Genomic DNA, 24228 nt, shown 5'->3' with positions numbered 1-24228 from the left:
TTCGTATGTAAGCTCAGAATTAATTGATACAAAATATTAACAAAATTAATGCTTACAAAGCGATAGATTTTGTTTTCAAAGCTTTTGACAAGAAACTTAATGTATACATATGTTCCAGACGAACTAAACACATTAATAATCGAAGAAAACACAATTACACCAATATATAACGATTGATACTAAACAGCATTTCGAGAGCTTGAAAAATGCTTTTGTCGTTTTTTCCACTTTGAAGATTATCAACAAGATCACAAGTGTTTACACATTTTCCAATCATAGTTACATTAATGATTTTGTCTAGCAAACTTGAGTATAAACATACGATGAAAAGTTTATTCATTGACTACCAAACTCATGAGTCGCAGCTTAATTCATCATAATTTGTCATTCCAATAAAAATATTCACAAAAAAGAGGCGGGTGATAGCAGACGAATACAATCGGCAATCCTCGTGTGAATCCGCTACTGTGTACGGAATCGACCGAGTTTTGACGAATGCAGAAGTATTTTCCAAATTGACAAGTCTGTAGAAAGAAAAAAACCTAACACCAGCATGACAAATAAGAAAAGACGACACACTGTCATACAAGTCCACACAACACTGCATGTAAAACTCAAGATTGAGCAACAAGAGCCCTATAAAAAACTTAGGTTGATCTCAGGTATTATATAAACGTAGGCAGATCCTGCACTTATTGTGCAACCCGTCATGTTTCTTATTTTCATAACACATTTGGTGATATCAAAAACAAGGTCCGGGATTGTGGTTACAATTATTAGGACATATACATGGTTATCTCTGACACAGATATTCCATAACAGTTAACATTGATCATCTACAGCAATAGAAACATTTTGACCGGTTTAAAAAAATAACTTTTGGACGACCATAATATTTTTAAAAGTGCACAAAAATCACATCACCATGCAAAATCTACACAGGCAAATGTAAAAACAAAATAAAATATTCAACTTAAAGATTTAAAGACACTCTATTCACAACACATATTTTGATTATACCATTTTAACCATTATGAACTTTTGACTTTTCGCTTGAAAGCAACTTATACAATTCAATTAATACATTTATTAACCATTAAAAGTACATTTATTACTAAAGTATTTCAAGGAAATTATTTGTAGTTCCCTTGATTATATGTCATATAATTTATTAATGTCCTATATGAAGACAGTCAAAGTGTTCCGCAATAAAAGGGAAAATAAATGCATAGTTAATTAGTACTGTACATGCTTTAATTTAAACGTAGAAATATGATAATTATGACTGTTTTCTTCTCTAATATGCAAAGCTTTAAATAATTCAAGGACAACTTTGCAAACTAAAGTTTTGAAGAGGAATTGGGTCGTAATTATTCTTTCATTTTAAACTTTTATACAAAGAAAAGTGAAACATTACTCAGACAATCAATTATTTTTTGGAAGGGAGAGACTCATTTATATTGCATAACAATATCATACTTTAATGATTTTTTTCAGACGAAATACATGTATATACCTATAGTTGTTTCCACTGATCTGCAGGACAATATATATGCATGTCATCATGCAGGGGCGGATCCAGCCATTTTTAAAAAAGGGGGTCCTAACACAGGATAAAAGGGGGGTTCCAACCACATGTTCCCATTCAAATGCATTGATCGTCAAAAAAAGGGGTGTTCCAACCCCCGGAACCCCACCCGCCCCTGAATTCGTCACTGCGATGACAAATACATCATCTGACCCATGCAGCTAACGAGGAAAAGCATTACTAACTTCCGGCTTGAAAGTTAAATATTCAAGTAACCGGACAAGATATCTGGTGAACAGAATTTCATTTAGATTTTTTATGGATTTTTTACTTACTGTTTGAAACAGGAAATATATGTTAGTTGATTTACAGTTACATGTACAGCATAAATGAATTTCTCATCGGTTTTAAAATTGTTTCATAATCTAGTAAAAAGGCAAGCTCGAAAGCCGTGGTGTAGTGGTTAGTGCATCGGGCTACTAACACAAAGGTTCCTGGTTCGATTCCCGTCTAGGATGGAAATTTTAGGGACTGAATTTTCGGCTCTCCCTTGACACCATTTGCGAGTATGGTCTTGAGGAAACGATGATAGTCTGTCGGAAGGGGACGACAAATGGCTGACCCGTGTTAAGAGAGAGCCATATCTCTTGCACGTTAAAGACACCCTTATAAATTTCGAAAAAGAACAGGCTAATGCCGCTAAAAGGCAGCACTCGTACCCGCAAAGTGGAAAGGGATTAATATAAGTTGCAAAACTAGATTCCAAATCCACTATAAATAAATATCAATAAACTAAGCTCTTGGAGCTTGTGGCATTAATTGATCTGTGTATTGTGTCAATGTAACCTGAGGAATATGTAGAGCAGAAATATCAGTTTACATGACGGAACAGGTATTTATGGATGGTATCGAAGTGCACTATTTTACTTTAAGGCATGCGAAGAGGATTGGTACAGTAGATATTTACCGTAAAAAGATTTGGTTCCTCGCTTGAGGATGTACTTAGGTGAAGTTAAAATCCAGAATTTAGAATTGATACTATAAGTCGGAAATATTGAAGGTTTTGGAGCTTCTTTTCAAGATATTTGATTTAAAAAAAATGGCTGGAAAAGGCCGACTCGGACTTTGACATTATATTTGCATACATATTATTTGCGTCTAAAATCGAAAGAAAAAAATCTATAATTTTCTTTAATTTTGGAAAATTACTTGTTTTAAACTAAAAGTCTTCTATGAAAAGAAAATGAGTGTTATGGGGCAATATATTTTATCCTGTATTGTAGAAAAAACCCAAGAAATCCGAACATCTGACATAATTCCTAAACCTCACCTTAGTACATCCTTAAAGTCCTTTCTGTTCAAATACATTGTACATGTTAATGTAGAATTGTTAAGAAAATGGGGTTTAAAATTCCTTATGCAAAGTTGACCTTTAAATAAAATTGGCTATTCTCCTTGTGTTCTCTTTTTGTCACGAATCTCCTCCTGTGTTCAAATATACCTACATTCTAGATTGGCTTTCAGTTTTGAGTTGTGTTGTTTGCTGTTACATATTTCTCACTATTGGTAGTCATTGGTACGTATACATTGTATTACATCATAGGAGGAAGTTGCTATTTGTGAAAATTTATTTCGGGATAGTTCATGTTATCCTTTATTTTTATTCTGGCACAGACAATACAAAAAATTATCAATACCACACGTTACCCAAAGAATCTAGTAGTGTAAAGTAGGTCGCGCACTCTAAAGTGTTTTAAACGCGATTTCTTTCATTGTCATATATGTATGTATCAGTAAAAGGTCTTTTTAGAAATTGGGTTTTAATCAACCTTATGTAAACTTAATTTGCCATACATCTTTTTATTCCAGGACATGTGAATCGAATGCTCTAAAACTCTAAATTCAATACTGACTTCCGTTTGAAAATTAAATATTCAAGTAACCGGACAAGATGTTAACTTGTGAAAAGAATTTTATTTACATTTTTGTATGGATTTTTTACCTAATGTTTGAAACAGGAAATATATGATAGTTGATTTTCAGTTACAGCATAAATGAATCTCTCATCGGTTTTAAAATTGTTTTATTATCTGGTAAAAAAAGCAAGTTCTTGGAGCTTGTGGCATTAATTGATTCTGTGAAATGTGTCAATGTAAACTGAGGAATATGTAGAGCAAAAATAATAGTTTACATGACGGAACAAGTATTTATGGATGGGATAGAATTACAATATTTAACTTAAAGGGATGCAAAGAGGATTGGTACATATAAGTTACATGTACGTATGTAACACATAGTTAATATACATGTATCAATTAAAACCCTTTAATGTGAGTGTCTCTAAGACAATACTTATAATGACAAATACAGACTCCAAGGCTCCGTGTTGAAGGTCGTACATTGACCTATAATGGTTTACTTTTTTAAATTGTTATTTGGATGGAGAGTTGTCTCATTGTCACTCACACCACATCTTCCTATATCTATAATCTGTTGACATATAGATCTTGTGCAAGCGTGGACACATGATTTGTATAATTTAATAAATAAACTAATCATAGATACCAGGCTTTAAATTTGTTAGGACAGATGCGCGTTTCGTCTACAAAAGACTCATTAGTAACGCTCGACAAAAAAGGGTCCTATTGAATAAAGGTAAAAAGAGGAAGATGTGGTATGATTTCCAATGACAAAACTCTCAACAGGATACCAAATTATTGACCGTTTGATTAAAACGTTTTATAGCAAATTAAAACCATTATATGCAATTTAAAACTACCATTGATAAACAAATAAAAAATAATTAAAACTGGCACACGTCTTCCTTCTTCATTTTTAATAACTATTTGCTGAACATTATGGATGAATGATACAGTCCTAATTATGTTTTATATTGATTAAATCAGTATTCTTAGAAACATTGTTTTCCTTGTCCTACGAATAAGTTTAAAGTCTAATTAACTCATTTGATTGATTGCCTTTGATCTTATATTCTTTACTAATATAGACAAAGATAAAATATTGATCAACGCATGAAATGTCAAATGTAAACAAATTTGTGAATATTAAAGAAGAGAATAAACAGAATAAACATTACACAAAATTTGCAATATTCGTCTGATAATGATTGTTCAGAATCCATGGTCATGATCATGAATTTTGTTTTTACATCTTTAAAGGAAATGGTATGATTTTTTTTATATCAATAGCAAGTTGGATACTCATTTTCCCAATGCCTCGCACCCAGATTTTTTACTAGTGAGTGCATTAACCCGTTTGATTTTCATTCAACAAAAGCCAAATGTATCCGTGCCTGTTTACACTTCATAGACGTTTTTGTAATTTTATAACTTCGCCAGTTAAATTGAATTGATGGTTTGATGTAACACGAATAAATTGAATGCTAACATGTAGTTAACTTTTTTAGAGACGACCATGTGGTTAAATCTTTTCACGATTCAAAATTTTCTTAAATTTTTATTTTAAATTTTTTTGTTTACTGATTTTTTTCTTATATAGATGTAGTATTGCTGGACCCTTATGGGTGTAATTTTGCAATAAAGATTATTATGTATGTTACAAAGGATAAAATGTTCACTACAAATACTTATTATCGGAAACATTTCAATAGTTTACCAATTGTAATACGAATTGCTATTGAAACAAAAATAGAAAAAAATCGTTCATATTGTGTAAAGTTTGTGCTGATGTGTCTAAATAATCTAATAGGTTATCAAAACGAATAGCTTTCAGATGTAAACAAATCACTGCACAAATAGATCGCAATGTAAACAAAAAGTACTTTTCACTGAAATTGATACATTGTATTTGATTTGCGAATTTTCCAAGATGACTCGAAACGAAACCTTAGAAAACATTAACCATTTTACAGTATTAAGGAAAGCCATTGAAGTGTGCTTCCGTCTCTACAAATCAACTTTATTTGTAAAAAACCATTCCTGAAGATGCTTTAAAATTAATTTTCTTCCGGTATGTGATATCTTATATCGCGCCAATAGGATTGTTTTTGTTTTCTTTCCATATAGTGTTCCTAAATTCTAACATATTAACTTAAACTAAATTTCAGTTTTTGAAATATTTATTCAGTTTGTCGCAAGTTTTGTCAATGTATAATTGTATATTCCATATCTTGTATTCGTATATATTATTAATATTAATCGAATATTTTTAAGGATTTGTGATTCGTTAAAACTTTATCACATGAACATTTGTATTTACTCAGTTTGCACGCCAATACTGTTGTGTTTAGTTTTTCGTAGGTCAAAAACAGCATATTGCACAAGCATACAGCATGTTACTAAAAATACATTCTAGAAATCCCCATATTTACATTGTTCATGCAATAGTTGTTGGTTAATAATATAACAATTGTAGCCTTTGGTTCAGGTCCTTCGTCCTCAGTCAATATGCTTCTCTTAGGTTGATATAACCTCGTATCGACCTCATACAAAGGCTATAATTGTATAATACAACTTAGAACTAACATCAAAAAATATAATTAAGCATAATCTTTATCGAATAGATAATTCGTTTCAAACGTAAGTTCATAAAAACTTTATTTCTACTGGTAAAAGGATAGTACAGTTATTTGGAAGTCTTTTTCTTTTCTCGGTCCAACGGGTCAACAGTTTATTCTTTCCGTCATTTGAGGGAAAATCAGCAAATCAGTTAATAAGAAAAGAAAAAAATCAGTTCTTATCAAATAGTCCGTTTTGATGTATGTTGGCGTTATGTTGATGTTGATGTTGCAGTTTAGTGTTTCTGTTGTACCGTTGCTTTTCTCTTATAATTGATATTTCTCCCTCTGTATTGTTTTGTGACCCGAATTTGTTTTCGCTTTATGACTATTGAACAGCGGTATTTACGATTGTTGCCTTTATTTGTAACACTTTGCCCCGTGCATGACATTGCTAGAAAAACGCTTTTAAATAAAAAAATAAAAATAAAAGTTAGAACTTTAGTTCGTGCGCTTTTGTAGTTATGCTTAAAACAAAAATCTTACAAATAAAATTGTAAAAACATATGTTGTTTCCGCTTCTGTTCGTACTAATGAATGTTGTCCCAGAACCACGTGTTGTTTAATTACACGTAAATTATATCACATGCCATTTTTTCAGAAAGAAAACAATTAATCATAGAATCAAATCAACTAAATAACGAAGTTATCGTGAAATAGTTTGTGTTTTGTAACTTGCAGACGATAAGGAATTTATGAAATTTGCATACGGTTCAACGTAAACGTTCAGACACATAAAAAATATTTCATTGTATTATTGAAAAAAACAAATCGACGGCACAATCAAGTAAGCAATGTCAAAACTTTACTTTATATACAATGTATTAGATCATTCTTTTCTTTGAAATTTGATCTGTTTAGATCTGTCCGTTTCCATAGAAACTCCTTCAAGTATGTCGTCTGATAAGTCTATTTTTCTACATTCGGGATAAAATATTTTCAAGAGAAGTGCAAAATAGTTTCAATCATTATCTTTAGATTATGAGTATATATATGTTACTAGTACGTTTGATCAAAATGCACACCAAATTGTAACAAAAGGTTTTTGAAACAGAGTTATCTTTCCTAACACCAACACCCTAATCTCGGAACGAATAACATCCATAATAGATAAAAACAAACGTGTCGGCGTCCGAATATGTGCTATCTCATAAAAATCAAAAATTGGATACAACACAGTGACTCCTTAGTTTAGATCTAGTTTGCATTCGATGACAAACTTAATAGTTAGAAATTTATGATTCAAAGTATAATTTCGTGATTTTAGTTCAGTAAAAAATAAATCCTTATGATGACAAATGGAATACTCAGCTAGGTATTAGAAAACATGAAAAATTTAATTAGCTCCTGATGAAGCCTTTGAAATAAGGTTTTAAGACCAATTAATTTTAAGCCAGTACAAAACAAAGATGTTCTTTCTGCAAATCAGCTTGTAAACCTTTCTATAAAGCCAATATTACAGTATTTATCGACACGTATTTTCTAAAAACAAAAATAAAACTGTACGAAAAGACAAAATGATGATAGAAAAGTCGTTGGCATGTATATAATTTACACAAAATAAAATTGAGAATGGAAATGGGAAATTTGTCGAATACTCAACAACCCGACCATAGGGCAGGAAAAATAACACAAGGCTACCAAAAGGATGACTTGCACACAAGGGGACTTGCACACGAGATGACTTGCACACAAGGTGACTTGCATTTTTAGTTAGCACTATATTCCCGGTAATTCTATTGCAGTAATTAAAAAAAGAAAGCTACACATGTACAAAAAACAAGCATAAAGGATAATTAACATTTGAGATTTTTACTTGTTAAATAATTTTTACTTGTTATTAAGAAGGGATATAATTACGATACTGTTGTCAAGTCATTAAAGATTGCATATTTTGGCGTTAATATTGAGTCACTGATAAGGTCTTTGCATCGGAACTAAACACATTTATTCTAAAAACAGTTGTTGGCATGACACGGTTATGTTCTTCTCATATATGTTATGATGGTATGATACTAAACCCCTAACGGGAAGGATTGTGCCTGATGTTCATATGATGAAATCATAATCTTTCAGTCAGTTTAGTTGAAGTCTGGAGCTGGCATGTCAGTTAACTGCTAGTAGTCTGTTGTTATTTATGTATTATTGTCATTTTGTTTATTTTCTTTGGTTACATCTTCTGACATCAGACTCGGATTTCTCTTGAACTGAATTTTAATGTGCGTATTGTTATGCGTTTACTTTACTACATTGGTTAGAGGTATAGGGGGAGGGTTGAGATCTCACAAACATGTTTAACCCCGCCGCATTTTTGCGCCTGTCCCAAGTCAGGAGCCTCTGGCCTTTGTTAGTCTTGTATTATTTTAATTTTAGTTTCTTGTATACAATTTGGAAATTAGTATGGCGTTCATTATCACTGGACTAGTATATATTTGTTTAGGGGCCAGCTGAAGGACGCCTCCGGGTGCGGGAATTTCTCGCTACATTGAAGACCTGTTGGTGACCCTCTGCTGTTGTTTTTTATTTGGGCGGGTTGTTGTCTCTTTGACACATTCCCCATTTCCATTCTCAATTTTATGTATGAAACGTCTCGTGTTAAAAAAAAACACAATTCTGACCGCATTTGAAAATGTTAGATACAGATAAGAGGACATGTGGTATGGTCGCCAATGAGACCACTCGCCACCACAGACCAAATGACGTAGATGTTAACAAATTTACATGTTCATAGCTCTTACAAATGAGGGATGAAAGATACCAAAGGGACAGTCAAACTCATAAATCTAAAACAAACTGACAACGCCATGGATAAAATGAAAAAGACAAACAAACAACAGCACACACGACACAACATAGAAAACTAAAGAATAAACAACACGAACCCCACAAATTACAAATGAATGTTCCAAATAATCTTTTTCACTAATTTGCACCTTTCAAAATTAGTCATTTTTTTCTTTTTCGATGAATGTAACAATCTTTTAAATCAATTAAAGAATACGCAACGGCATATGACTATCTCTCTCTTTTTTTAAATGTTGGGTTTGCCAGAATTGTCCATATGTAACAGGTGTGCGCTCGGGATGATATTAACAACATTTCTCGGGTTATCAAGACATTCGTTCGACTTTTAAACTGTTACATTTTGTAAATAAAATAGTTTATCGACTTTGTAACTGATAAGTAAGATAGCACAAATATAAAAAAAAAGATCGTTTACATTTTGATTTGCGTTTTTTTTTTGTTCTTATGTCGATAAGTTGTAAAAAAAAAAGATGATGAGGGTGGTTTTAACGACTTTAACTAACCATGAGCCTTGCACGGAAAAAGTACGAGTCTTACACGGAAAAAAATACGATTTGCCTTTTTCTTCTTAAACAAACATGTATGCCATGCCTATTTTATCTATTTACAGCATGTTTATGATACATTTATGTAGGTACCAGTCGTTTGTTAGCTTAGGGTTGAAGGGTTTCGTATTAATGTTATTCTTATATTTTTGTAAATTGGAAACTTGCAAAATTAATATTAGTTAAGATCAAGTTTGCATTCCATGACAAACTTAATCGTTAGAAATTTATGATTCAAAGTATAATTTCGTGATTTTAGTTCAGTAAAAAATAAATCCTTATGATGACAAATGGAATACTCAGCTAGGTATAAGAAAACATGGAAAATTTAATTAGCTCCTGATGAAGCCTTTGAAATAAGGGTTTAAGACCAATTAATTTTAAGCCCGTACTAAACAAAGGTGTTCTTTCTGCAAATCCAGCTTCTAAACCATTCTATAAAGCCATTTTTAAAGTATTTATCGACACGTATTTTCTAAAAACAAAAAACAAACTGTACGAAAAGACAAAATGATGATAGAAAAGTCGATGGAATGTATATAATTTACACAAAATAAAATTGAGATTGGAAATGGGAAATTCGTCAAATAGACAACAACCCGAACATAGGGCAGAAAAAACAACACAAGGCCACCAAAAGGATGACTTGCACACAAGGTGACATGCATTTTTAGTTGGCACTATATTCCCGGTAACTATATTGCAGTAATTATAAAGAAAGCTACACATGTACCAAAAACAAGCATATGAAGGATAATTAACTTTTGAGATTTTTACTTGTTAAATAAGTTGTATGAAACGTCTCATGTTAAAAAAAAACACAATTCTGACCGCATTTGAAAATATTAGATACAGATAATAGGACATGTGGTATGGTCGCCAATGAGACCACTCGCCACCACAGACCAAAATGACGTAGAAGTTAACAAATTTACATGTTCATAACTCTTACAAATGAATGTTCCAAATAATCTTATTCACTGATTTGCACCTCTCAAAGTTTGTCATTTTTTTCTTTTTCGATGAATGTAACAATCTTTTGATAAACACTTAAAGAATACGCAACGGCATATGCCCCTCTCTCTCTCTCTCTCTCTCTCTCTCTCTCTCTCTCTCTCTCTCTCTTTTAAATGTTGGGTTTGCCAGAATTGTCCATATGTAACAGGTGTGCGCTCGGGATTCCATCATTTCTCGGGTTATAAAGACATTCGTTCGACTTTTAAACTGTTACATTTTGTAAGTAAAATAGTTTATCGACTATGTTTATCTATTATGTAACTGATAAGTAAGATAGCACAAATATTAAAAAAAGATAGTTTGCATTTTGATTTGCGTTTTTGTTTTTTTGTTCTTAGGTCGATTAGCTGTAAAAAAAAAAGATGATGAGGGTGGTTTTAACGACTTTAACTAACCATGAGCCTTGCACGGAAAAAGTACGAGTCTTACAAGGAAAAAAATACGATTTGCCTTTTTCTTTTTAAACAAACATGTATGCCATGCCTATTTTATCTATTTACAGCATGTTTATGATAAATTTATGTAGGTACCAGTCGTTTGTTAGCTTAGGGTTGAGGGGTTTCGTATGAATGTTATTCTTCTATTTTTGTAAATTGGAAACTTGTAAAATTAATATTAGTTAAAGCGTCATGAATTTATATACAAAAATCATATGTTATGCAATGGAAATATATTGCACGTATTACTCGTATTTCTGAGTGCTGCTGAAATTTGACCACTCATGATTTCGTTCAAAATTTGGATATTTAAACCTTTTTTTAATATTGTTCCAACAAAGACAAGTGTTACAGTAGCTGACTTGGTCGTGTAATATGAATGATACATAATGTACAAAGTCCTTTAAAAGATTAAATCGGTCGAAACATTTGTCGACGCAAGTGTTACCAGAAATGAACCTCGGATATATCTACGTGTAATATCAAATATATGAATAATTATGATCATTTTTATAACTAAAGAAGGCTAGTTCAATGTTTATCATTCTTCATTCAAAAAATGCAGATATCCTCTTTTGCGTCTCATTCTTTTAAATAAACCGACAACTTGTTTAACTCAAACATGTTGAATAGACGCGAGTGTCTGCTTATATAAGACTGAAACTACTGACTTAATATATTCTTGCCTAGAAATATATGGAAATCATTTAAATTGTTTGTCCAGTTGAATTAACATGTTTCATTATACATTGAAGAATTACAATCCAAAACCAAGTACATTCATACAACAACTGGTATTTAAAATGCCAATGTTAAAATTCTTCTGATAATTGTCCATAGAAATTTGTAATTAAAATTTTTGCTTACCTCTAGGTCTGACCATCCTAATAATCCAAACGTGAAAACAATTTTGTGAAATGACCTCATAAAAAAGTCAATACTAACGAAAACACCTGGATTACCATAGCAACTAATTCCATATCATTTAATTGTGCGACACGTGAAAATGAAGTACAAATTTTAAAAATTGATTCTTCATATATAATAATCATAATTATCATGCGACGTAAAACCAAACGTAATTCAGTCAATTAAATCTTCGAGTAAAGCAAACTTCTGATTTACCAACATATTACACTTTAACTGTAATCTTTCGAAATCATCAAGTTAAAAATAACTTAAATATCGATAATTGAACACGGATGATTAATAAGTGCTTAATTGCTGATCTGAATTCTCATTGGGAAATTTTATTAAAATTCTTTTGCTGTAAATCTATAACTGGTTTATTGTTCTTCGGAGTAAAAGATTAACATGATATTTCGGTAAAATTAAAAACACTAGTATCATATTCTAAAAATATAATTATCAAACTTTTTATCTAAAAATATATATGTTCATTTCTTTTCAAAAGAATAAGTGAAACATAACTGTAAAACTAAATGCTTTTGAGTTTAGTGTGGTTATCAAACAGGCCAACTGTCTTGTTGCTGTATAAATAGTACATGTATATACCAAAATGCTGTTATTCAGATATCATTGACAGCAAATGATGAGGCACTGCGTTTGTGCATATTTGCGCCTAGCTCTGTCTCTAGTCGATCCATTATCAGTTCATTATTGGAAATAATTTTGTAACAAAATTGTAATCATCAATTATACAGGATCAAACAAATTATTTACAAGAGTGCATTGCAAATTATCATTGTTATCAATTATACACACACAAAAGTAAAAAACAAATGGATAACTTAACGTTATTGTTTGATATAATTTATTAAAATACTCGTGTATAATTTTGTAATTAATTTACAAGGATTTCAAAATTGTTTTCTGGAGAAGTGTTTGGAAATTCTATTGCGATCGGATATTAAATGTTTGCTGTGAATTTCTTATTTTGTTTGGACCGGTTATCTTTTGTTTCTTTGTTTCTTTTTTTTTATTATATTTGTGATTTTCTCACATATAAAATTTTATGGCCATTCAATTCAATACCAGCTCGATGTAGTAATCGTCCTTGGCTCCAGGGAAAGATATTATGTAGAACAGTTTTTGTATTTTTGCCCTGCTTGTTTGTTTGGTTCATTTGAAGTATTTATAAACGATCAATTGAAAACTAAGTTTCATGTATTGTAGCGTTTTACTGACCTACATGCAGCACTTTTATCTAGAGTATTTATCTAGTTCATGTATATAGTGATTATATTCTTAAATGATAAATGAACAATGAACGTATCAATGTATACCATTTGCATTATCTTCAACAGTCAGGAGTATGATCGAGCAATAATTATTGGTAATTGTTCCCCAAAATATAGGTCTAGTTTGCTATGCAGTATGAGTTTTTTCTCATTCTTGCAGGCCGTACGGTGACCTAAAGTTGCTAACCTTCTTCGTCATTTGGAGTCTCTGGTGGCGAGTTGTCTCATTGGTAGTTAAATTACATCTCATTTCATACACACTGCAAATTTATAAATTGAATATTTCAAGAGAACCAACTGCCAACGCTGAACACCGTTTATTTGTAACAAAAGTGTATTTATATTGTATGTATTATATACAACATATCATATTTATTTTGTTCAAGGCCATTTCTTTCCAAACTCTATGGTACTGATTTGTCTTATTTCTAAAGTCGTGAGTTATTTGTTGAAACCCATCTAATAGTTTTTAATAAAAAAAAAAGAAAAAAAAAGGGGAGAATAGTTGGGAGATTGGACAAATTGAACTAAAGGCTTGATATTGTATATAAATCGGGTTCACAACTACATGTACGTACAAATGTACTAGAACTTTTGTTCACAATTGTGTAAGCTTTTTAGAAAGCCGATTACCAACCATTGTATAAGCATTTCAGAGAGCCGATTGTCTGCTGTTGTATAACTGTTTTAGGAAGCCGATTACTGTACATACAATTATATAAGCGTTCCAGGAAGCTTAAAACATATATTTGTGGTTTATATAAAATGGTATGTGTGTGTTATGCAACATGGTATGTGTATGTTATGTGAAGTGGTATGTTTGTGTCATGCAAATTGGTATGTGTGACTTGAAAAATGGTATGTTTGTGCTATATAAAATGGCATGTGTTTGTTGTATAAATTGGTATGTGTGTTAGGTTAAATAGTATGTTTGTGTTATATAAAATGGTATGTGCGTGTTTCATAAGATGGTATGTCTGTGTTATGAAAAAGGGTATGTGTGTGTTATGTTAAATGAGGTGTGTAATGTCCAATTGTATATGCATGTTATATAAAATGCTGTGTGTTTGCTATATAATCTCAAGTATATAATATGGTATATGTGTGATATATAATAATATGTGTTTTGTATAAAATGGTATGTGTTCGAGTAACAAACTGTTAAGTTAAACAAAACTTTAAATTTTTGAAAAACTAAGGCTTTTCTACTTCAGGAATAGATTACCTTGGCTGTTTTTGGCAAAACTTTTATGAATATTTGGTCCTCCATGCCCTTCAACTTCGTACTTTATTTGATCTTTTAAACATTTTTTTTGATTCGAGCGTCACTGATGAGTCTTTTGTAGACGAGACGCGAGTCTGGCGTAAGTGTAAAAGATTAGTCCTGGTATCTACATGTATGAGTTTATTTGTTATAATACATAAAATCATAAAAATTATGATTTTTTTGTGTGTATTTTTTTTAATTGGTAAGTGTGTTAAAGAAAAGGATATATATATGTGATATGAAATGGTGTTTGTGTGATATGAAATGGTATGATAATGTACATGTACAGTGATGTGCATGTCCGATGATAAACAACACATGTCTGTGTAACCTTGTGTCAGACTAACATCGATGATCAATACCAATAACTTCATTTCTTGGAACCTTATAATTGCTCTGGACAATATGTACATATTCCGGTTAATGAATTGACAGTTTCCTGTAACTCTTCGTTTACATGATAGTTGGAAGACGTATGATTCATGTTTGTAAATTCTTTAAGCATCACACTATATATTATTGTTTAGTATTTGTGTTCTTACTTGACAAATAATTAAGGTAAACAACTTATGATGATACATGTATACAGATTCATAAAACTGTATCTTATTACATTTTGAGAAGTAGAAAATAACGATAAATATTGCAAATCCTACTATAATTATCTTGTGTAAATAGTCGATTGATTAACAGAGAGTATAAAACGGCATGCGGAAGTGGAATGATTGCTAATGAGACAACTGTTCACCTTGAGACCAAACAAACTTACAAATATTAAAATATTAATATGAATATTCACTGACATTTCCAGGTTGTAAAACGGAACATAATGTTTATATTTACAAAATTGCTTTAACAGATACATGTGTATGGTTGGTAAAAACAATCGAGCAGATGTAAGACCATATCTTACATGTATTGGAACACTTACCACATCTCCTTATAGCTATATACTCTTTATGCATGAAGTCTTGAAATTGAGGTGGTATTTATTTAGACAGATACTGTTACTAAACTACTGTTGGTAGTAAATGATTTAATTTAGTTTGTTATCGCACACACTCCTTTTGCGAATTAAACAACTGTAAACAGGGTTTGTTAAGAATGAACAGATTAAAGAAAAAAAACATTGTCATTTAGTCTCTTGTGGAGAGTTGTCTAATTGGCAATCATACCACATCTTCTTTTTTTTAATTTTTTATATGTACAACACAATTAGAATAAATTTGTCCAATATTCAAAAAGAACATTGTCATCATCATAATATATAAAGATATAAACAATATCCATTTTGAAAACTATATCTATACCATACCAGGCCATCGGCAAAAACTAGAACAAAAATCTCTAAATGTCACTGATAATCGAACATGTTATGAATCGTTATCAGCTTCATGTAAACAAACTGAATATAGGACATGGCTTCACATATTTATTTGAATGTTACTTTATGGATGTATCGATTGTCTAGTTTATTTTTTCCCCATTTACTGACTAGTACAGTACTTTTATTTCAAAGACTTCAGTACTTTAATAAATACAAATAATGTTTAGTATTTAATTTAGTATATTGATTTTATTGTTCAAGATAACGTAAACTTTTGTAGATCCTACTTTTTTTAAAACAAAAAAAAATAAATAAATTTGTAAAAATGATCATTTATAAGAATAAAAAAAATATTTCTTTTTTAGAACTATAACCAGATGACATTATACACAATATGCAACAACTGTAACAAATCTCTTTTTCCAAACTATTTTTTTTTTTTTTTTATCTCTTTAGAAGTCACTTCTCAGTATCCTACTACATGTACCTGTCGATACATTTATTTTTGGCATTGCACAAGCCATGTCTTCTCTGACTGTTCATGACGTTAAAATATTAAATCCCTGGGATGTGTTTTAGTTGATTTTAGTCTCTGATGCATGACTTTTTATCATTAATTGTTTTTGGCTTTTAACTACATGTAGCTGTCCGTAACTGCGAGTACTCTCAAATCGTATTTTCGTGTTAATTCGACCTGTTGATACTGTTTATAATGCTTTTTGTTATTTTATATTAATATGGATCTTGTCTATATACCATCTTTGATTATCTGGAATATCTTCTAATTTTTACTTATTCGAACTACATTTGTATAAACTTCAAGATTTACCTGTATTATTCAAACCGTTTTTTTTTTTCAAAGTGATTATTTTCGAAGGGTTAAATATTTCGCAGTGGTGTCTTGCCATGGTTTTGTTTGGACTTGTTTGTTTGTTTTTTTACCTTGAATGTTTGTCCCTAATATTTTATTAACTGTACATTTGCATTCAGATATCGCAAATCAAATTTATTCGTTCATAGTGTGTTAATTTACGTTTTTTGATTGAGTTAAGCTTGCCAATTGATATTTAATCGTGTGTTTTTCTATGTTGTGATGTTATGCTATTGTTTCAGAAAAAGGGAGAAGGTCTGGTACCATTAAAACGTTTAATCCCGCTGCAAATGTTTGCACCTGTCCTACATGTAAGTCAGGAATCTGATGTACAGTAGTTGTCGGTTTGTTTATGTAATTTATACGTGTTTCTCGTTTCTCGTTTTTTTTATATATAGATTAGACCGTTGGTTTCCCCGTTTGAATGGTTTTACACTAGTAATTTTGGGGCGCTTTATAGCTTGTTGTTCGGTGTGAGCCATTGACCTATAATGGTTTACTTTTATAAATTGTTGTTTGGATGGAGACTTGTCTCATTGACACTCAAACCACATCTTCTAAAAAAAAAGACAATATAAGAATTAAAAAAAAATACTGACAAAGTGCAACCAATTGAAGAAGAAAAACAAGGATTTTATTAATGAATGGAAGAATGAGAACACTTTGTAGCACGAGATGAACTGTGATCTTAATAACATGGGTTACGGGCAATACTTCGATATCAACCCACTCTTTTAAGTTAAATACTATATTAAATGGATTTTAGCCAATAACTTGTAACTTAAATTGACCAATCAAGATTGACAGACACTTATCTGGGGTCTAGAAGTCAACATGCAATTTCCGATTTGTCTAAGTACTGCTATTAGAATTAAGGGATGTAGAAAGTCCTTTCAGCATAGACAATAAATCACAAGTTTTCCAAAAAAAAAAAGATATCCGTTTAAAAGATATGGGTATTCGTTCCTGTAAGACGATAATTGTACCCAACACCAACTTAAATTCTAGTAAATCGTAAATCGGCAACACAGTTTTCAATTTACCGTTATCAGTTCAACTTTTTCAAGCTTCATGCACTTTTTTCTACAGATGTGAAGGCGAAATGAAGATTTTATAATTGTTTCCACCCGACCCAATTAAGACACATCAAGTAGTGATGTAATTGTTACATGAATCAGTTCGCAAGATGCACAACGCGCTTTTATTAAGAAGTTATAACATGTTAACAAATGCAGGATTGCATTAAAAAAATATGCAATTTAACAAAAATCCTTGATCTTTTTTATTTTGCAATAATTAAGAATACACTGGAAGAATACAGGTAATTTTCAATTTTGCTAAGATAACAATAATTGTTCTCCTTATGTCAACATTGTCCTAGAAAAATACTAGCCTCGTTATGGTTATAAATGTCTCTAGGAAATATAAACAATCGGAACTTGTCATCAATCAGCTGAAGTGCATTGTATCGATAGAATCAAACAGCAGGATGCAGTTTAGTATTAAAGATTGTGTTTACATTGATAATTCATCTATTTTTTATTCCACAATTTAGGAAAGTGGTACAATGTATATAGTCATGGTTGTCAAATATAGTATTGTGTACAGTCATGTGTAATTCGTTGGTACAGTTTTATTCTAAAATGTTCATTTAATAGATAACGATTTTCTATTTGATTAAAACTTGGGTTTCACCTGCTTCAGTTAATTTTTATAGCAGACATTTTTCTAAGTGTCATGCGCACGCCTTATATGGACTTGTTCTCTCTTGATTCAATCGTTCTGGATTTTTTCAGCTCTTGACAAAATGTAACCCCGGCTAATATCCAAATATACTTGCTACTGGACTATTAATTTAAACCACAATCAATCAATCACCCTTCCCCCCAAAAAAACCCCAACTTATATTAATAAAAAGAAGAGTATTATTCTTTCTCAGAAATCCACAAACCGTTTATATCGTTTAATTATTCAAATGACTCTATTGATGCAGCAACCACTAAACACACACAAAGCAAAAGACGCAAATTTTAAGAGGTCAACATACATGCATTCTTGAATTTCAAACAGGCGTCTGTATTATATGTAACAAACGAACATACCCCATGTGTCGGAACAGATAGACCAATGAAAAACGTGCAAGCTATAATTGTAAAATTCTGTCATTTAGTCTCTGGTGGAGAGTTGTCTTACTCTTATTGGCAATCATTACACATCTTTTTATTTCCTTAAAATACAATATCATTCTGATATCTTATAACCAATCTATATTTTTTCAATTCGATTGTGGGGAAGGGGCAGTTTAGTTTATAACAGTTTAAGCGACGTATTTGTATCTCTAGGATGTTTGATGTTAAATCTTCTGTGTTCTATTGATTCTATAATATTTCTGACAAATGATTGATTTAAATTGCATGTCAAGCGAAATAACTCTAAATCCTCAGAAAAAATCTGATTCAATATAATGTCACATTCAATTACATAATATAGAATACGATCACAAAGGCTATTAAATTAAAGCATTCGCTCTGAGAGCAAATTGAACTATCATTACCAAAAAATAAAATTGAATTACAAATTATTGTAAACGATATGGTAAAAAGTACAACGTGCATTATAATAGTACATCATGCAGGGGGAAAAACTAACCAGATTGTATTATGATTTGACTGTTGATGTTACCGACACTTTCGGCAATATGTAAAATAACAAAAATACCAAATTCAGAAGAAAATTCACAACGGAAAATCCGTATTCAAATCGGAAACATCAAAAGCTTAAACACATCAAACGAATGGATAAAAATATCTTATTCCTTACTTATTACAGGCATTGTCTTGTGTAGAAAATTGGGGATCAAACCAGGTTTTATAGCTAGCTTAACCTTTCACTTGTATGACAGTCGAATACATTCCAACAACTTCACTTATCATATAAACAATGTTTACATGTCTTGACGGTCAGTTTTATAGCCGGAAGAAGCCAAGACAGAACCACTGACCTTCAGCAGCAAAATTGTCAATCTTATAGTCAATCAAGGAAGAAGTCGTACACAACTTCGACGTGCGCAGTTCAAATTCACATCCTCGTTTTTGTCTGGCTGCTGGTTATACAGTCGAATAACAACATAGATCATTTGGCTGTCGATGCGTTTGTTTTTGGTGATAGATACAATGAACGTCCCTGGAGTATAAAGCTTGTGAGAGGATTAATATATGATATTGTATGTAAACGTTTTGTTCTTTTGAGGTGGAAAAGCTAAATATGACATTGTCAGGAATAATTACTACGAAACATAACGCTCTCAAATGCCGAGAAAAGTATGACCCAACATTAATTGAAAATGTAAAAGAAGTAGACTGTTTATTAAATAAAATCAATGGTCTGAACGATCTGTTTTCATAATCATGTGTCTGTGTCGCCGAATATCTATTATTATATTAATTTTGTTGACATTTTAGACTTTTTCTCCTGATAATTGCAAACAACAGAATTGACAACTTAAATAGCAATACGTTCATGTTTATACTGACAACTTATTTATGGATAATTAGAAATAATATCCCCTGGTACAACATGACACCAGTGATATTAGTAGATGTATTATTTTTTATAAACGCACATCTGTGAAGCTTATGTACGTAATATATAAGTATGAAATATCACTTTCGAGAATTTGGTATTGATCATAGTTTTATAGAATAAATCCTGAATACATTTTCAGTTAAATTCCTTAAAAAGTTAACCTTTGAGAGATTTGCCTAGTTCTCCGACCTATACCCCTTCTCAGTTTTGTAACTTACCACTATTATTTGCATCTAGTCGCTGAGACTTTTATAAATGAACGACAAATATAAAATGTGTTCAAGGGACACGTGACCAGTTTTCCTTGAAAAGAGGTATTTTAAGTTCCCATCACAGAATGCGATAATCCGAGAAAAAAACACGTTAATAAAATAATTGAAGTTGATTTATATTCTAAACATAAAGCATGGTGCTAATCCACGAAATGAGTAAATGTTGCTCATAATCACGACTACTACATCGAATAGTCCATTTGACAATTACCGATTTGATTCTGTTATTGCATACTTTTTTTTAACAAATTACTTTCCTTCGTCAATCGTAGACTGGTTCCATACCAGACAAAATTGGCTTTCGTCATTGCAGAGTATGATGAATTGAAAGTGATGTATCGGCGGTATAACTAATTTTTCTTGAAAAATAATTTCTGATGTCAAAAGTATTTAGATTTACACCAAATTAATGTAATCAAAAGATTTGAAAGCCTTAAATATTAATCACATTACGAACAGGTAAATTTGCTCGTTCTGCTAGCTCGCCATTATACATGTCCCTCTTAAGGGGGGCAACTAAAAGATGGATCTCTAATTATAGATCAGTAAACATATACCTTTTAGTTTATGTATATTGTATGACTCTATGGGATATTGTTTAATAAATTGTGCAATGTTTGAGTAATTATCTGAAGACAGGAACCTGAATCACCCTTTTGGCAAACATATGCCTTTTTGATATTTATTTTCACTTGAATTTGAATCGTTTAAGCTAGCTTATTCGTTGATGTTTATGTATCTAGCTGATCTTTTTTTATGTTTTTCCTATCGCAGTTTTTTAAGGACGGATCCTAAATATATTTTTGACGGTCAAAATCAAAATGGAGTAACAACTAATGGAAATATCTTATCTTGCTGATCTTTTTGTCTACTTCAAATTTTCCTGGTTTGTTTTCAGTATAGTTGCAGGGAAAAAACTGCATTATATTGGAGAGAATATCATTTAAGGGGCGATAACTCCTCAAAGAAGTTATTTTCCTTTGTTACTATCACTTTAATTATTAATGAATTTATAGTTTTTAGATCTCCTATTTTAAGGATTTTTGCAATTTACAGTTTCTTTTTGTTTATTCGATTTTAAATATAATAGTCATACAGGATTCAAATCATCTATTAAATAGAATAAGACATCAAAGGAGTTGATAGACAATTTCGATGATGCCGACTTTTTTGTAGATCTTAAATGACTGACCATTTGAGTCTGATACAGTTTTTCTTTTTTTATCATTTGACCAACAACTTCACGGTTCTAACCAGTTTTGAAAAGAATATAATACCTTCCCTTTCTTGTTTGCACATTGATTGTCAAGCTAAATACTCTAATGTTTTAAGCTTATTATATTCTATAAACTGTCGGTTGTGAATGAATTATGGTAGTAGACAAAATAAGAGAAAATAACACTAAGTAGAATGCATGTTCAAGAAAAAAAAGATATATATTATACTTATTTATCGGCATTGTGATTACAAAGTCACATTGCGCAGCGTCTTAAACTGAATTGTAAATATAATAAAATAATTTTTTTTATCTACCGAAATCCTGGAAAGAAATTGCACTATTTAGTCTCGTAAATCTAGAACAGTAAGAACGAGATTTCTTCACAGAATCAAGATCAATCAATTTTGGCATAAGACCTGGTTCTTCCTAGAACACAGCGACTTGATACAGTATTAAGACAGTCTGTAATTATATTAAGGTAATGCTGTATTGATAAATGTGTATGTTTACGATGAAGATGGAAATTGTATTGGTTTTCAGATAAATCAAGAGATGGTATTAGGACGTAATGACCATTACATCACCAAAACGCTTTTAAATTAATGCCCGTGCAGAGTCATATGGACGTTTGATTACGCAATTAATCTTTGTCTGCTGAACATTCGTGGCGAAAATCGGAAACTTATTACCTCCATTCAGTTCTACGACAGCACAAAATTAAAACGTTTTGAGGCAGTGTGTTTACATTTATATGTCTTCTCTGGTATGCGGAGTTAAATAATCTACAGGGCTATGACCACATTCATTGATCATACCCTTAAATTGAAAATGACCCCGCTCCAAAGGTTGAATTTGCATTATTCAGGACGTTATTAACAATCTCAAAATCTAGGTGTACACTTTAGAACATATTACCCAGAATGCGGTAGATTTGGAAACGGCAAGTTGTTGTGTTTTTGTGGCATTCCTTTTAACAATCGGTCAATACAAGAAAACATTCTAGGTTACTCCATTCAGATTATTATATAATAAGCTGTCAGACCGCGCTACTTCATCCACTTCAATTAAGAACATAGTTTTTAACACTGTATGTTCATGTAAAAATAGTCCTGTTCTAACACAAACTATTGCTTTTGATGTCATTGTTTACTAAAACTACCAAACACATTTGTAGAAATGAAACTGTTAGGAAAGAGAAATGTATGTAGACAATATAAGCTAACATTAACATTGTACTTGTCCCATGCATGAGGTATCATATACAATTAAAGATTAATGCGCTACATAGTATTTTACTCATTATGATTTCCAGAAAACCAGGGACTGTTTTTAGTAGCCGTTTTTTGCCAAACGCCGATGTTTCACTGCAAGACTTTGAAAATTGGCAAATTAAAAGGTGAAACATGTCCAAATTAATATACTTTATCTGGTTTTTATGAAGTTAAAGTTAAGGTAAACTATTTAAAAAAAATGAAAAATATTGTTTGATTATAATGGGGTTTGAAATTGCTGGTCTGATACCTTAACGTAAATAAAAAAAAAGTTTTACAAATAATGTAAATTATTATAAAAAGTAAAATCACAAAAATACTGAACTCCGAGGAAAATTGAAACGGAAATTTCTTTTTCAAATGGCATAATCAAAATCACAAACACATCAAACGATTGGATTAAAATTTTCAGACTTATCACCAAAAATTTAATCCGTTTTAAAATGCGAATAAAATGTTTTTAAGTTTTAAGTATGATTAAGAGCGAGTTGAAACTATCATCTTCTTTCTAAAGCATATTTGCAAAAAAGAACAGATTCGATAAAATCGGTTTTTGATAAAATCTATTAACTTGTTAATTTTGACCGTCAGCCATTATGCGGTGTGTAAAAGTTCAGAAAACAATCATGCGCATTTAATTGCGTGCAAGCCATTTTGAAAACGAAGCAAAAGTAATAGTTTGCCACAGTTTCTTTGAAATATGATCTCTTTAAAATCGATTCCTATTACAAAATTTGCTAGTAATTACAAAATCCATTTCAATGTTCTTCCCTGCGGGAATTCAAAAATAAGGTTACCCGTATGGTGAAACAATTTTTAATAAATGACTCTTCTAGAAAAATGTGTCTACTCTTACACATGTACAGTAGGTCCCATGTTTTTAAAAGTAAGATGCTCTAAATTTCATCAATGAGGTGCAATATGTAAATGGCCGAGACCGATATTTTTCACAAGAATGGTTACGTGAACAAATTAGTAAATTTTTCGAGATAGATTTATGCGACATCATATGTATTTCAAGTTTGACATTAAATAGTAAAGTTTCAAAACATTCATGATTTTTTTTTTATGTGATAAATAAACGGTTGTTAACTTCATAGGACACCTAATTGTTCTTCCTTGTTAGGTTTCAAATAAGGGTTAAGAAGTATGAAAGGAATAAAACAAAAACTTGTGCCAAGCAAACTTAACTGTTATCGAAATAGGGCATCAAATTAGTCTTTCATCCCCCCTCGCCCTTAATTTGAAATTCTACTCCAACATCACTGCTTTCTTATTCTAATATTTGCATAAAACAATATTAAAATAAAATGGAGTTTGTTGTGTATGCCAAACACCACGTGCAT

At 31.2% G+C, this 24228-nt stretch overlaps 1 protein-coding gene and 1 long non-coding RNA gene across 3 annotated transcripts in view; one reads left to right on the top strand and one right to left on the bottom strand.

Moving 5' to 3' along the window:
* Window positions 1-24228, top strand: part of LOC143079982 (uncharacterized) — a 250721-nt gene that overhangs the window by 79682 nt on the left and 146811 nt on the right. The gene's annotated exons all lie outside the window — the stretch shown is intronic.
* LOC143079981 (short transient receptor potential channel 7-like) overlaps window positions 1-24228 on the bottom strand; it is a 121098-nt gene that overhangs the window by 95099 nt on the left and 1771 nt on the right. The window contains exon 1 of one of the 2 annotated variants that reach the window (XM_076255612.1): window positions 11737-11836. The exons of the other annotated variant lie outside the window; for it this stretch is intronic. Coding sequence (XP_076111727.1) covers window positions 11737-11752 — 16 coding nt within the window. The 5' untranslated portion in view covers window positions 11753-11836. Of the gene's footprint in view, window positions 1-11736; window positions 11837-24228 lie in introns of those variants that run through there. 2 annotated transcript variants of the gene reach the window in all.

The sequence above is a fragment of the Mytilus galloprovincialis genome, chromosome 6 (assembly GCF_965363235.1).
Source record: "Mytilus galloprovincialis chromosome 6, xbMytGall1.hap1.1, whole genome shotgun sequence".
Lineage (NCBI taxonomy): Eukaryota > Metazoa > Mollusca > Bivalvia > Mytilida > Mytilidae > Mytilus > Mytilus galloprovincialis.
This window is presented reverse-complemented; position numbering and strand designations above follow the sequence as displayed.